Source organism: Arvicola amphibius, chromosome 5, assembly GCF_903992535.2.
Source record: "Arvicola amphibius chromosome 5, mArvAmp1.2, whole genome shotgun sequence".
Classification (NCBI taxonomy): Eukaryota; Metazoa; Chordata; class Mammalia; order Rodentia; family Cricetidae; genus Arvicola; species Arvicola amphibius.
This window is the reverse complement of record NC_052051.1, coordinates 92485849-92501347: the sequence shown is the minus strand read 5'-3', so window position 1 is coordinate 92501347 and position 15499 is coordinate 92485849. Positions and strand designations below refer to the sequence as shown.

The 15499-nt window shown below is 42.3% G+C and overlaps 1 protein-coding gene across 1 annotated transcript in view; it reads right to left on the bottom strand.

Moving 5' to 3' along the window:
* The window catches only part of Cdh2 (cadherin 2), a 229489-nt gene that overhangs the window by 23862 nt on the left and 190128 nt on the right, over nucleotides 1-15499 (bottom strand). The window contains 4 exon segments of the mRNA XM_038329948.2: nucleotides 8780-8919; nucleotides 10757-10990; nucleotides 11292-11525; nucleotides 14077-14219. Coding sequence (XP_038185876.1) covers nucleotides 8780-8919; nucleotides 10757-10990; nucleotides 11292-11525; nucleotides 14077-14219 — 751 coding nt within the window.

Below are 15499 nucleotides of genomic sequence, written 5' to 3'. Positions count from 1 at the left end.
TAACCATTCACATAGTACAGGCCAATGATATACACCAATGAAGCTGCTACAGTATGAATGAGAAAAAAGAAAACTTACTAGAGCATGTTCATCTTGCTTAGAGAAAAACATCTGGCTTTCAGGGGTTGGTCCTGTTAGAGTGCGGGCATTTCTTGATTGTCCAATTTTCACAAAAGATCAAGAAACAAGAATTTCATGTGATTTCCTCCTCCACCGTTTTGAATTCTTCAAGCTCAGTAAAACATAGCCATGAATGCATGGCATCAATTGATGCCTTACTTGGTAAAGAAACCACCTTTCAGCGGTGTTCCTCAAGCTACCAGAGATGGTTGGAATCAGATGCTTTCAGAGAAAAAACTCACTGTGCTTAGCCACAAATAGGAGGTCTGTATCACAACACACACACACACACACACACACACACACACACACACACCACCTTACCCCAGACACCTAGCAACCACGGCAGAGAAGGTGGAAAGATTCTTAGAGCCAAAGGTAGGGAAGAACAGGAGCAAAAAGTGTCTTCTGGATGTGACTGGATTCACAGCAGCTTTGGTCAAGATCAACCCAGTCAATGTGAGTGTATGAAGGAACTGGAAGGAACTGGAAGGGATTAACTCAGGAGCAATGGACACTCAAAGGGTTCTTGGAGAGGGATAAGTCTTTTTTTTCAAGGATATGGTCTCTAATAGACTGACCAACTCATTAGGTTATTTAAGAAAAACAAACAAACAAAACTCTGTAGGGCATAGAATTAGGAGGGGACAGTGTGACAGCCAAAGTTATATTTTAAATCTTAATTACTGTGCCTAAGAGATCCATGAAATAAAAATGCCTCTAACCTGTTACCCCTTACAGGTTATTTCTTGAAATGCTGAGGCTATTGGGGTTATGGGAGATAACAAGTCACATGTTTCCACTTCCCTAAACAAGTTTGTTTGGCCCAACTACACAGGATGCATTTGATCACATGTGGGCAGGAAGTACATGGGCAAGAAAATCACCAGGATGTATATATGCTTGCCCCTGATTGGACAAGATGGCAAATATGGTAAAATGTGAGTTTGCCTTTCTAAGTCCCTGCAAAACATGACTCATGGCCATTTTCTAAAAACCCAAAGGTATTCCTGGTCAGAGTCCATCTTCCTGGCCACTATTCAAACAAGGTTTGCTTCAAATTTGGCTTTAAATTGTGGTAGTGGTGTCATTCTTGAGCAATGAGATTAACAATAGAGAGGAAGGGGGTACATCTGAGAGGAGCTGAAGGGAGAATGGGAGCAAAAATGATATAAATGTATCGAAAGAAATTCTCAAAAGTTAGTAAAAAAAACTATCACATTCAAACAAAAAACCAAAGAACACCTATCTAGCTGTTGCCAACAAAATAAAGCCAAACCTACCTAGCTCCCAGGCTGTCTCTAAAATCTAGAAACTCATAGAGTTCTCAATCCTGGAAGTGAAGACCCAATGTATGCCAAGCCCAAGCAGTCCTGGTGTTTACCATGCGAGGCCCAGGAGAACAGAGCAGCTGGTGAGAGTACAAGGCAGACCTTGTACAGTAGGCAACAAATCCCAAGAACCCAGGAGTTGAGAGAGACCAAGAATGTAGAATCCTCCTTCTTACCAGAGCCGCATCCTGCTCTGACCTGAGCTAGCTAACTCTGCCGTGCTCATTGGGGTGGCCCCTCGGGGTCTGGTGGGTTCTGGTGAGCAGCGGTCATTAGTGTTCCTCATCAACAGCATCACCTTTCCTCACAGAGTGGGAACACCTGCAGCAATTGTGGTGAGATGACAACCTCTCCCTACGAAAACTGAGGGAAGAGGACTCCGAAGGCTTCTGCAGCCCAAGGCAAGGTTACGGCAGCCCTCAGATGAATTCCGCCACAGGATGTAGGGCAATGTGTCAGAGGCCTGGATGGACACAACTGTGTGGAGGATGGTCCAAGGGATGGAAACCTTTCCTCTCCTTGTACTTAAGTGGACATTTAATCCCACTTTGCTACTTTCCAAGACTGAATGCCTACCCCGCCTCACGTTCTGAAAGACTAAGGAGAACACAGTCACAAACCACCCAGGTTCATTTCTAACCATATCATAGCAGCAGCTTAAACACTATATTGATACCCATGTGACAGCTTTTCCTTAGGTAAGGAATAAAGCTGCTACCTGATGACAGTGATTTGGGTGAGGGTGCTTTGAAGAGGACATCAAAGATGCTGCAAACATAAACCACACTCAATAAACATTGGTTTTAAGGGAAGAATTATCATAAAAAGAGTTTAAGCCTTAAAGCATAGTGTGTTACTACCTGGAGGTCCAAAGGGGAAAGACCCAGGGGGCGTGAGAAATGGCCTAATTGTACATTCTTCCCAATTTTATTAGAGATGCTGACACAGAAGAACTACACACCGAGATCACAGAAAGTGATACAGGATCTGCAAGCAGCTTTGCTGGCCAAAAGGGCAACGAAGGACATTTACTAATGAGGGTAATTAAACAAGCCTTGATAACCAGCAAAGCCTGGCTGGTGATAGCCGTGAGCCAGATAAAGGAGTCTCATCCCAGGAAAAGAGACCAGACACTATACTAAAAGGGTCTGTCCACCAGTCAATAATCCCAGGCAGAAAGAGATAACAAGCCTGCCAAAACACAGGGAAGGCCTCTTGCAAATGCAGTTTCCAATGTGGCCCGCTCTGGCCTTGATCATGACCATCCACATTGGGACAGAGTAGCTACAACCTCCCTTCCTATTTCTCAGATAAGGAAAAAGGCAGAGTTCCCTGTCCTCCATTTCTTCTTTTAGGCCTCTCTTATTTGTTAAAGAAATCAGCAGCCCTGGCAGAGAACTTCAACAGACAGAGATGGTAATCTCGGTAGATAAGACATGCCTTTGTGAATGGCTACTTTGCTTTGATTTCTTCCTAATCAGCTAGCTGCCAGGAGGAACGCTGCATTGTTTTGGAAAGACTGGGCAATCCAGCCACAAGGCTGAATTTAACGCAAACCTACCCTCTCGAAGGGCCTGTTGTCTCTTGGCTTCCACCCTTACCTGAAAGGACCTCTCAGACCTCTAGAGGTGAACAGGTAAAAAAATATTGTCATGTTGCTAAGATAACACAGTCAAAGCTGTTATTATTTTGCTGACCTTCCCTGTCACCTGGGTACCCTGTACCTTTAAGACACAAGCTCCACCCACTCCCAAACACCCCCTTACTTCAAGGCCAGCAGCTCTCACCACCCCCTCCTCTCCAGCCTCTATCTTTTCTGGTCCCTCTTCTGAAGAGGTAACTACTGCCCCTCTCTCCCCTCCTTCTTCCCTTTCCCCTTCCCCTCCATAACCCACTAAATAAACTCTATATCCAAACTCTGTCTCTCACTGGCCGTGGTCTCCCACCCACCAAGGGGACTCACTGCTGCCCCTCGTGGGACTGTGCTTCTTGTGGGACTGGACCCCACCACCATGTGTTTATAAACAATAACAAAAGTAGCCTTTGTGACAAGTTGTATTCATGACTGGAGGCAGAGATCCTATTTACACTTCTAGCAGTATACATGCTCCTTAAAATGCCACTTACTGAGTTATAAAAAAAATAAACAAACAAAAGCAACTAACTCTTGTCTTAGATGTATGAAGGCCCTGGCTCCATTTCCAAGGCGTGTCTTGGTCAAGATATGTCTTCCAGCAACTAAAAATCCTGATTCCCACTCCATGGCCCATTCTACACTCTAAAGAACAGAATTCCCAACAAGGACCGTGGGAGAGTTAAAGAACAGAGAAAATGCTCTATTTCAGCTAAGCCAGGATTCTTATGAACTGAGCACAGCTTTCATATTTGAATTAAGAGCATCTGGTTGGAAAGGATTTGCATTAAATACACTGTGATAGGAAGATCATTAAGTATTTCTAGTTTTCTTAGAGACAGAGGCAAAGAGTAAAAGAATCTATCAAAAATACTTTGAATGAGGTCTAGCAGGATGTCTCAGTAGGTAAACCTCATGACATGAATTTGATCCTAGAGCCCTATACGGTGGGGAGAACTGGCTCCTGCATGTTGTCCTAAGACCTCCACATAACATATAGGCTATGGCATGTGCAAGACTCCCTTACCTCTGATGAATACATGTAAAGAAATGTTTTGGAAGAAAACAGTTGTGGGATTTACTTTACCAGATAGCAAGACATTAGAAAGCAACAGTAATTTAAACAACACGGTAAAGCAACAAAGACAAACAGAATAAGTGGTGTAAAATAGTGGGGCACCAAACTGCAAAACTACACATGCGTAAGCATCTGCTATGAACCATGACTGTCTTTCATTCATGTTAACAGAGGATGAAAAGAGAAGGCCCTTATCCATACCTTATACCCAACAGATAATCTAGCACAGATAGATTTTAAGTGTGACTGACAAAATCCTAAGTACCCCTCACAATTATGACAGGTAAAATGAGAGACCATCTCTAAAGCCATACGACGCTGTGTTTGTGGGTATACTGATAGTGACAGATAAAAATATCCTAAATAGAACACAAATACCTTAGCACAATAGGAGCAATGACAGATTGGCTTCCATTAAAACTAAAATTCTGCCCATCATAAGACATCATCAGGAGAATCTAAAAAGCAGGTTACAGAATGAGATGAGATCTGCAAGGAACTTATCTGATAAAAAAGCTATGTCTATCTCGTGTGGTTCCATCAGATCAAAAAGGAAAAGGCAATGTTATAGAAGGAAAAAAAGGCAAGTTGGTACAACTGGTCAAAAAGCCAGCAAAGATATCCCAACTAAACCATAATGAGACCCACTGCATCAGTGGGACTAAAGTTTAAGATCACAGAAGTCAGAGTGCTAAGGAGATTGAGGATACTGGGCAACCAGTATCCGTACTGCGGAGATGGGAGCTATAAACTATAAAGTCACTTCCAGAAGAGGAATGGGCGGTGCTCACAGCCAGCAAATACCTAGTACATGCATAGAAACAGTTACTGGAGGTTTACTCATAATACTCACCTGAGGACATGTTTGAAAGGGCATACCTTTAATCATGGCACTCAGAACTGGTGACACTAACCTGACCTACAGAGAGAATTCCAGGCCAGCCGGTGCTACTTAGTGAGACCCTGTGCCTAAGTAAATAAATAAGTAAATAAATAAAACTGGAAGCATTTAAATTTTCAAGTACAGCAGAAGGATAAACACATGCAGATGTTTCTTACAACTGGACAGAATTCATCAGTGGAAAAATGAATCACTTCTATATTACATGGGTGGAGCTTACAGGTCTATCAATGAGTAGCAGATAACACACACACAGAAAGTATCTAATGTATGTTGTCTGTTTATATTAAAGTAAAAATAAATATTGCTAATCTATCATGACAGAAATTTAAAGAAAATCTGCTTTTTTGTGACCATCATCTGCCTTGTTAGAGTCTGAAAGGATATGCTGGAAGCATCAGTATGGGGGTAGGCGCACTCTTCAATCTGTAGGGAGTCTCCTTTTTTGACAGGCTACTCACACTTTGGAGGCTAGTATTCACCTTCTCATGTCAAGAATAAGTCAGAGAAGGGAACAGGTCACAGCTTCAGAAAGCATCTGCTGAGAACAAAGGGAAGCCTAGCTCCCCATCGGCAGGAACAGGCACACCTGTCTTATGAAAGACCACCCACAGCTTCTCTTTATCTCCCCACTTCCCAAGCAAGAGGATGCTAAAAAGAAACAGCCATTGAAAGGACAAATCACCTGACATTTGAAGACCAGAGCAGTGGCCATGAGAGGATCTGCAAGCTGAGGGACCTTGCTCCACCTCCTTCCACGGGCCCATACTTAGGATACACGGGGGTACATTAAACAAGGTGGGCTGTACTTTTGAACTGGAAGTAAGAGAGCAGTTTGGATTTAAAACTGGCCAAAGCGTGGGTAGAAGTATTAAAGGACAAGATGCCCATTAGGAAGCTCCTGCAAGGCAAAGGTAGCAACGTGGGCCCGATGCGAGAATACCGCCTTGAAACCTCCGATTTGATGAAACTACTTTCAGTTAAGGCTACTGTTTTTCTACTGAAGCTTTGCTGAGGTGGTTTTAGCTTTACACTTCCAAAGTGATAAACGGGCTGGAGTGATGGCTCGGTTGGTAACAGCACTTGCCATGCATGTATAAGAAGCTGCGTTCAAATCTCTAGCACTCATCATAAAAAAGCCAGCATATACCTTCAGCATCAGGGGTCAGAGACAAGTTAGTTCTGGAAGCTCACGGACTTGGCAGCCTATCTGAAACCGGGCTTCTGCCTCAAGGTGAGACCCTGTCTCAAAGCAGAACGGAAGAGAACTGTAGAGTTAGACACTCACTTCCACATCCGCCTCTGGTCTCTTTCTTGCATGCATAAGGGTATGCACACTTGCATGCATCACACACACACACACACACACACACACACACACACACACACGGTGTGGGGGAGAAGAATGATAAGCCTTGACATGAGAAATCTAACAATGAAAGTGGATTTATGAGAGGATATGATCAGTAAGTGCAAAGGTAGGTTAATTAAGAACTAAGTCACATGTGAAGTTTTAAAAGCTAAATACATTTATATAAATGAGAAACCCTGGGGTCTATTTACAGAGCCTCTTTAATTAGTCAGTATTCAAAACAGCCTTGCACACTTGAGTCAAGTTTTCCAGACATTTTAAACATACCTCTCTCTGAAATGAGAGTTCAGACTTGGCAAATTGCAAACAGAACCTGCAGTTACCGGCTCAGCGGGACTGACACAGCTTTGCAAATGTGAAAGAGGAAGGTCAAAGATGGAGACCAGGTATGAGTGTGGTGTGAATGCCAAAGAAAAGGCACGAGGTAGCAAGTGACAGATCCAACTCCGGTCCTGAGAGCAAGGCTGCTCTTACACAGATGAACCCACCCCCCAAACACTCTCAAGGCAGAAAATAATTTATCAATTGATGGAGGAGAGTTATCTGTCTATGTTTCTTTCATTGGTTAATTAATAAAGAAAACTGCCTTGGCCCTTTAAGAGACAGAAAATTAGGTAGGTGGAGTAGACAGAACAGAATTGTGGGAACAAGGAAGTAGAGTGGGGGAGACGCTTCAGGCAGTCGCCATATGCAGTCTCCATGCTGCTCCTCTCCGATATGGACGCAGGTTAAGATCTCTCCTGGTAAGCCACACCTCGTGGTGCTACCCAGATTACTAAATATGGGTTAAAGGAAGATGTGAGAATTAACCAATAAGAGGCTGAAACTATGGGCCAGGCAGTGTTTTAAAAGAATACAGTTTCCGTGTAATTATTTTGGGTGTAAAGCTAGCCGGTGGCCGGGTGGCAGGACGCAGTCCCGCCGCTTCATGCTACAATCAATGATATGAATCCCAAAAGTGCCAGGTTCTTTTCACACGACTATTTCTGACATTTGTTTCAGAAAGTAAAAACGGCGCAACTATACTATCAAATGTCTTGATGAAATACCTGCTGTAGTTCTCAGGAAATACTTTGTAGTATTTCTGATCATGACCATTGCAAGATGAAATATATGTATGGATGTCTGGTGTAGGCTGTGACAGCAGGGAGACCTAACTTCAAATCCTGCTCCTGTGACATACCTCTTACACAACTAGCTAGAATCCAACTGAAGTTCATTCTTCAGTCATCCAAAGTAGAGATGTTCTCAGGAGAATTCCAAGTTACAGATTTGAGAGAGAGATTTAATGTATGTGGCCTAATGCCCAGCATGTAGTATGGAACTCCTAAATTGCTCTTACAATGTCCAGATGGTTGGTTCTGAGAAAAGCAGGGCCCATGTTTTTCATATCCTACTTGCTCATTCGCACTCTTGGTGTGGCAGCTCTGTGTGCAGCTCCGTGTACAGCTCCGTATGCAGCTCTGTATACAACTCTGTGTACAGCCCTGTGTGCAGCTGTGTTTGCAGCTCTGTGTACAGCTCCGTGTGCATCTCCGTGTGCAGCTCTGTGTGCAGCTCCATATACATCTCTGTGCACAGCTCCATGTGCAGCTCTGTGTGCAGCTCCGTGTACAGCTGTGTGCAGCTGTGTACAGGCCTGTGTGCAGCTCTGTGTACAGCCCTGTGTGCAGCTCTGTGTACAGCCCTGTGTGCAGCTCTGTGTATAGCTCCATGTGCAGCTCTGTGTACAGCTGTGTGTGCATCTGTGTACAACTCTGTGTGCAGCTCCGTGTACAGCTCTGTGTGCAGCTGTATGCAGCTCTGTGTGCATCTGTGTACAACTCTGTATGCAGCTCTGTGTACAGCTCTGTGTGCAGCCCTGTATGTGCATGGCATACAGAAGCGAACATTGTTTAATAATCAGAAGAGCATTTTCTCATCTATCAAGCAACCAGTATAAGCCAGGCACCAAAACAGACACTGTGGATAAATAAATGTGGCTCAGAGGCAAACACTTGCTGGTTCTGCTCCCTTTTATGTCACCAGGAATTGAGGAATGCCTGGGATATTGAATTTGCCTGGTAAGTATTTACAAAATAAGCACACAATGCTTTTTATACCAACCCTGTACATCTACAGTCCAATATAGAAATTACTTTGCTTATATTTTAAATATCCACTGGGACAAAAAAATCAATACAAATTTAAGAGGAATTGGTTTCAAGTTGCATGCTTCCTAAATCAATGATATTCGTATAATATACTGGTATTCTGTAATCAGTTGAGGAATGTGTGACTTTAGGGACAGAATACACCAAATGATTGAAAACGATTTTCTTAATACACTTGAAACACTGCTCACCTGGTCTTCTTCTCCTCCACCTTCTTCATCATACTTCAAAATATTATCTCTTACATCATCTTCTGGGTCAATCAGAAGCTGCTTGGCCTGGCGCTCTTTATCCCGGCGCTTCATCCACACCACAAACATGAGAACAAGGACTGGACAGGAGGAAGTAAAATGCACACTCTGTCATTCTGAAAGCCAGGCAGACAGAACCTCAGCCTTCCACATTAACGACGCAAGGACCATGGTCCACAGTTCACTCTGGGACTGCTCGTGGGCCTTCCCCGGGCCACTCAGAGCAATCCTGGGTCAGAGCAGAGTGAAGACCTGGGCTCTAGTCTGCAGTGTGTCACGAGCCTGTCGTGTGAGGCATGATCTCCAGAAGGACTAGTTTCTGTCTTTATCTTGGCTTCTTAGCAGATCAATATCCTAATAAGAATGCTTCGTAAACCCCAAAGACACAAGACAGCAGTGAGGTAATTGGGGCACTGGTCAGTCATCACTACACTCCCAAATTCTCAGGGAAAGGTGTTTGTTTGGGTGACTAGGGTAGGAAATGAGAGTTGGATGTGTAATTGGATTCCGGGTTGTTTTTTGACTTGCAGAGGCGGCCGTTTCTCTGTCAGGCTATTCTGCATTTTCTTCCCTACCTTGCTGTAGCTAGGAAGGCATGGGGATTAGTTTGAGCACTGAAATAATATTAGGCTTTCATCCTTCACACTCAATGCCAGGTCTGAAACCATAAATTCTCCCAAGTTGATGTTAAATCAGTGCCAATTCATTCTCCTTCAAAATGCTAGTGTCACTTTGTCATGGCTGAATCCATCATCCCTAAGTCTGTCTCGATAAGGCTGGCGTGTATGGCACATTTTGGTTGAAAGTGAAAGGCATCCCTGAACACACATCTAGGAATAAATTCTGTCTAAATCTGAGGATATCAGTTTACATCCTGAAACAAAAAGATTTAATGACTCCTATTTGAGCACGTTTTTATTATTGGCCATAAAAGTAAATATCCTCCTTTTAAAGCCAGATACATGATCTCATTTGCCATTGTTCAGGGCCAAATCTAGCAAGCGGATTATTAGTATAGCATGCAGGTTTCAAATTATAGCCGAAGCAGTCTCCACACAGGAAGTAAAAAATGCTCAGGCTTCTATAATAATTGCTTAGAATAAAGGGACAGAATTCTAAATTACCAGAACCCTTGTAAATGGAGAAAACATAAAAGAAATGGCCAACATTTTCAAGGAAGTGATCGGTGCATAGTGTGATCACACAATAAACCGAGTCCTGCTGCTACTCCACATAAAACACTGGGCCCAGGCAATTTATTCTTTTAACCTGAATGCTTAGAAGTGGTTTCTAAAGTACTTTCCAGTGGTTAATTTCTTGCATTCCACTGAACCACGGATTGCAAAGTATCTTAAAAAGGAGAAAATCCTTAATCTACCCTTATGCTAAAGACAGACAATTTGAGCCGTGTAATCATTTCTGCTATGGAATGCACTGTACACGAAGGACAATCTCACCACTCCGCTCAGCCCTTCAGAAACAAATACCTTGATCCTTGCATGACTGGAGCAGGTTGCTGACTGCACTTTATATGCAGGGAAATGAACGAAAGCAATACACCTATTTTCCTAAATCATCAGCTATGTGCCATAAATTCATACTCAAGTCAAGAGAAGTGCCAAGTACAGGACTGTTTAACATTTCTCTGTGGAAAGGGCTTCCTGTGGCCTCAAGCAATCAGCACCAGAAAGTGGGTGAGAAGGCGTGGGAACACAATCCTGGAGCTTGCTGAAAACACGTCAGCACTCTAACTGATGCTCATTGTTGTGTGTACGCTAAGCAGGCCCTGACTGCCTGCATATGATGGACAACACGGTGCTCAGGGGCCCAGCAGACTTGCTCAGTTAATTTGAGGCGGTCCCTTGCTGAGCGCCCTAGAAGTAGAAGGAATCACAGTTTCCAGGACAAAGTACTCACTCAGCAGGATGATGATACAAAGCAGAATAGCAATGATGGCGCCAGTGCCAAGCCCTGCACCCACAATCCTGTCCACATCTGTGCAGTCTCCGTTGGAGTCACACTGGCAAACTTTGACGCGCAGGATGGAAATATTGGACTTGGGAGGATTCCCCGAATCTGTGATGATGATGGGAACTTCATAGATACCAGCTTCCAAAAATTTTATCTTTAAATTGAGTTGAGCAAAATCACCTAGAAAGAAAAGAGAAAAAGAAAACAAGTTTGACAGTCAAGTAAGATCTAAGGAAAAAAAATCACCACTATCCAGACTGTATTTCCCATTTAACTGTAACCATTGAAGAAATCACAATTATGCTGTATGGTGAAAAGTTGGTTGGGGGTTTCAGAGGCTTTTAATATCTCTTTTATACCCTTAAATAGCATTTAAAATATATTTAATGAGAAGATTATGGAGTATGTAAAATTAATTTCCCATACCTTGGTTCCAAAATACTCAACTACACATTCGTTCAAATAATTAACCTGTTCTTACCATTAAGCCGGGTGATGGTCCAGTTTCTTTTAATAGTCACTGGAGATAAAGGAAGATCGAAAGCAAATGGCCCCGCATTTGGATCGATGTCATAATCAAGTGCTGTGATGTTAATTGAATTGGGTTCTGGAGTTTCACAGGTCTCGGCCTCTTGAGGCAACACCTGAGGGGCGTTGTCATTGATATCGAGTAAATAGATTTGTAGTGTTCCCGTGCCACTCATAGGAGGAATTCCTAAAAAAGAGAGAAAAATCAGAGTTGAGGGCAACAGTTTCTCAGCTTAGCTTCAATTGTAGTATTTTCAACTCTCTTGTCCCTATCGTATGGGAAAATGCTCATTGCCACAGTAGCTGATGGACAGGCTGTAGAACAAGCTCATTTCTGACATCTCTCCTAGGATTGCTCTGAGCTGCTGGTGCGATCCTATGGGAGCTGGGCGTAGACCTAATGCCTTCCCTGCTCTCGCCGGCCAGCACTCGGGGCTCATGAGATTATGGACCCCAGCCTCTGATGGAGAACCAGGATATGTGCATGTTTGGAGGGGAGTTCTGAAAGTTCAAATCCAGGTGTAATCATTGCTACTATTTTCACGCAACTGATACAAGACCATAGGCTTTGTGTTGGGAACATATATTCTGGAGGAGAAAAAATGGGTTTCATTAATCAGCCAACCACACACACGAGAAAGGATTGGGGCTGCTCTTTGTACACTAGTTCACAGGATTATTGTACAGGAGGTTTAAATGGATGAGGACCTCAGTCTCTATGAACTGCTCACGGCCATGGGACTTTCTGCATACAGTGGAGTATACAAAACTGTATATACTGTTCTGCCTGAACTCAAACCTCTTCTCATTCATCCTGAAATGTTATCTCTCCCAGCTCATAAGATCCTTCACATGCTGAATCCTAGAAAGTTAAGTGACAAGACCGAAGGTCATGAAACTAGAAAGGTGTACAAGGAAGTGAGCAAGGATACAAGGAACTCCTGGGTCGGAGGCAGAAGTGTTGGCGGGAACTGTGTTCTACCCTTATGACATCACTAACACCACCTGCTTGAGACCATGAGCAATGCTTACCTGTAGTATTGCTTTAATATTATTTGCCTAATGCATAACAACTTTACAAAACAGGCAACAGAGAAGCCATTTGTAACAAGAAACCTAAGGACAGAGGCTAAGAGCTTTCCCATCCGAGTTCTCTCTTCAGCCTTGTGATTAGGAAAGTCTACCTGTGAGGCTTCAGCTCCAAATGGCTCACTTCTCTCATTGCAAATATTCCTCCAATTGGAAGCAATGCACCTTGGTAAGGGAGAAGCCTGGCTGTGCCTCAAAACCAATATGCATCCACGTCACTTATGACTCTTTAAGTCTCTACATGATAGAGCTTTCAGTTCCAGTGGAGAGAAAGGGCTGTTTACAACAGGCACGACCTGATGCTTCACTAACCCTATGGCAGAGACTGGTCCTGCGAAGTCCAACACTAAATGACTGAACAGAGTTCCTATATTAGAATGGATACAAAACACTGCTTTGGTCTATTGCTAAGCACATTTTTTTGAAAGTCATTCATTCAGATTAGTCTCATGACCACACATCTTGAGCACCAATTTGAAGCTTGTATTTTTTATTAAACAAACACATCCACAGTCTAATACTAAAATATTTTTAAAACTATAGTTGTGATTCCATTTTGAAACTATTCTCAGTCACAGAAATATTTTTGTGAATATTAGTTTGTGCCAAGTACTGCTTTAAAAGCTTCATTTGAACAATTATATCTAACTCAAAACAGTACAAACTAGCTATTAATGCCATTATAGCTTTATTTCACAGAAATAATAAAGAAATAGGGTTGAAATTGTATTACTAAGTACAAAGAAAGAAGAGGCTGGGGACATGCGACAGATAACAAAGCTACCACTAACCTACTCTGACCCAGTAGAGACCCATATGGGGAAAAATGTCAAAGTCTAATTTAAAACCAGCACCACTGTAAGTCTCCTATATTCATTTTTTGTATATGCACAAAAGTAAGTTTCCTAGCACATTACAGGAAAAAGAATAATCTCAGAAAAGGGAATGAGTAAAAGAAGCACAACAAGAATAAATAAACAGCAGATTCTGGGAACAATGATGACAGACTTCACCTATAGATCACAGGGCATCTGTGCATGTCAGGGCAGGAGAACAGACCTGGAGAGCCATGATCACAATGGCAGCCCCTGTGTGTACACAGGCAGTATTTCTTAGAGACAGCAGTAAGGTGCTTTATAGCAAACTGGTGGGAAAGGGGAAGGAAAAGTCAGGACTTCAAAATAAAACAAAACTTTGGAGCCTTAAAAGAATAAAGATCTGTGGGGCAGTGGTGGCATACTCCTTTAACCCCAGCACTCAGAAGCAGAGGAAGGCAGATCTCTGTGAGTTTGAGATCAGCCTGGTATACAGAATGGCTTCCAGGACAGCCAGGATAACTCAGAGAAACCCTGTATGGAAAATCAAGAAAAAAAAGAGGGAGGGGGGAGGGAAGGAGGGAGGGAGGGAGGGGAAAGAAAGAAGAAAGAAAGAAGAAAAAAGAAAGAAAGAAAGAAAGAAAAATCAAAGAAAGAAAGAAAGAAAGAAAGAAAGAAAGAAAGAAAGAAAGAAAGAAAGAAAGATCTGCTATCTGCTTTCTATATAATTTATCACTGGAGAAAACCTCAACTCCTACATAAGCACGAGAGGTTCTTTTGTTTAACTTTGTTTAACACACAAAAACGATGCAGAAAACATACTGAATTACATACCATTGTCAGAAGCAAGGAAGGTAGCATTATATATGTTGTTTTTTACATTTGGTGACTCTCTATCCAAAACAGCAATAGTGGTGATCTGCCCATTCACAGGGTCTATTTTCAGCCAATTGGCAGGATCTGATAATTTTGTGTATCTATGAAATAAAAGTACAGTGGCTTAAATATTTTAGATACGAAAGTAGCAAAATGTAAATTTTTACAGGTTTAATTACAAAAAGGCAAAACCATCATTAATTTGCATGACTGTAGAGAAATAGAAGTCTAATGTGCAGAAGTACTTCGCAGCAGAGATTTTGGCAGGTATGTTAAGGGCATGTCCGTCTTACTCTCGGAAATTCTGCAAATCTCTAGAGGAAAGACAAAATGCAGTCTCCCTGTGGTCGATTTAACCGATCCCAGTGTAGGCTCTTGCCCACTTCAATACATAAAATAGGTGCTGAAAATAGGGTTCAAATATACTTTCTAAATCGGAGCCCTGTCATACAGAACCTGGGGAAATCAGAAGGTATATTTTATATCATAAACCACTCCTAAAGGCCCCACCACCTTATGGTGGTGAAGACAAAGCCTCACCACAGAGATCCCATAAAAACCCATTCCTACCAGGAGCCTGCAGATGGGGCCAAGCCTCTGATCTGTATCCTCCAAAGAGCCCCCCACAGGTTTTCATCTGCCTTAGCAGATTCATCTGTTCAAAGTCCTTTTTAAATGTGAGGTGAGCTGAAGTTTTCAAATTCAGATAACGAACACATAGTTTGAAGACACTATGGTATATTGTGAGAGGTAAAGTCTACAGGATTTTAATGCACCTATTAATTAAGCATTTAACTATCCTGGAATTCATGTATGGAGAATCGGGGAATCAAAGCAGTTATCTGTTATTAGCAATTTTGAAAGCACTTAAATAAATTATTAATTTTAAAATTATCTTCAGCTGCTACAGAGAATGGTTGCATGGGGTATGCCCTGCCAGCCACCCACTCCTGCCTCAGGGTAAATTAGGTTTTGCTGAGGAAGATTTTAATTTTTGCTGAAGGTTTTTACAAATACATCTTCTGGGTGCATTGCACAGGTGCTGGGTGCATCATTAGCTGTACCATTTTTGGTCTGGCATAAGTGTTTTCTTCTCTGAACATTTGGAGAAAACAAGAGTTTATAATTTCCTGTCCACTCATTTTGTTGCTTTTTCAATGTGTTTGTTATAAAAGCACAGGCTAAATAATTAATACTTTCAATTAAAAAGACAGAGTTGAAAAAAGTTTTATCTTCTACTAACACATGAATAGACTCATTCTTAGCATTTTTAAGCTAATAAAGTCATGGATATCCTGAGGAGAAAATACACCGAAGAATTTAAAGTTATATTGGGAAACATACATGACACCGTGTGATCTTTATTTGGGTTCTGAGGAAC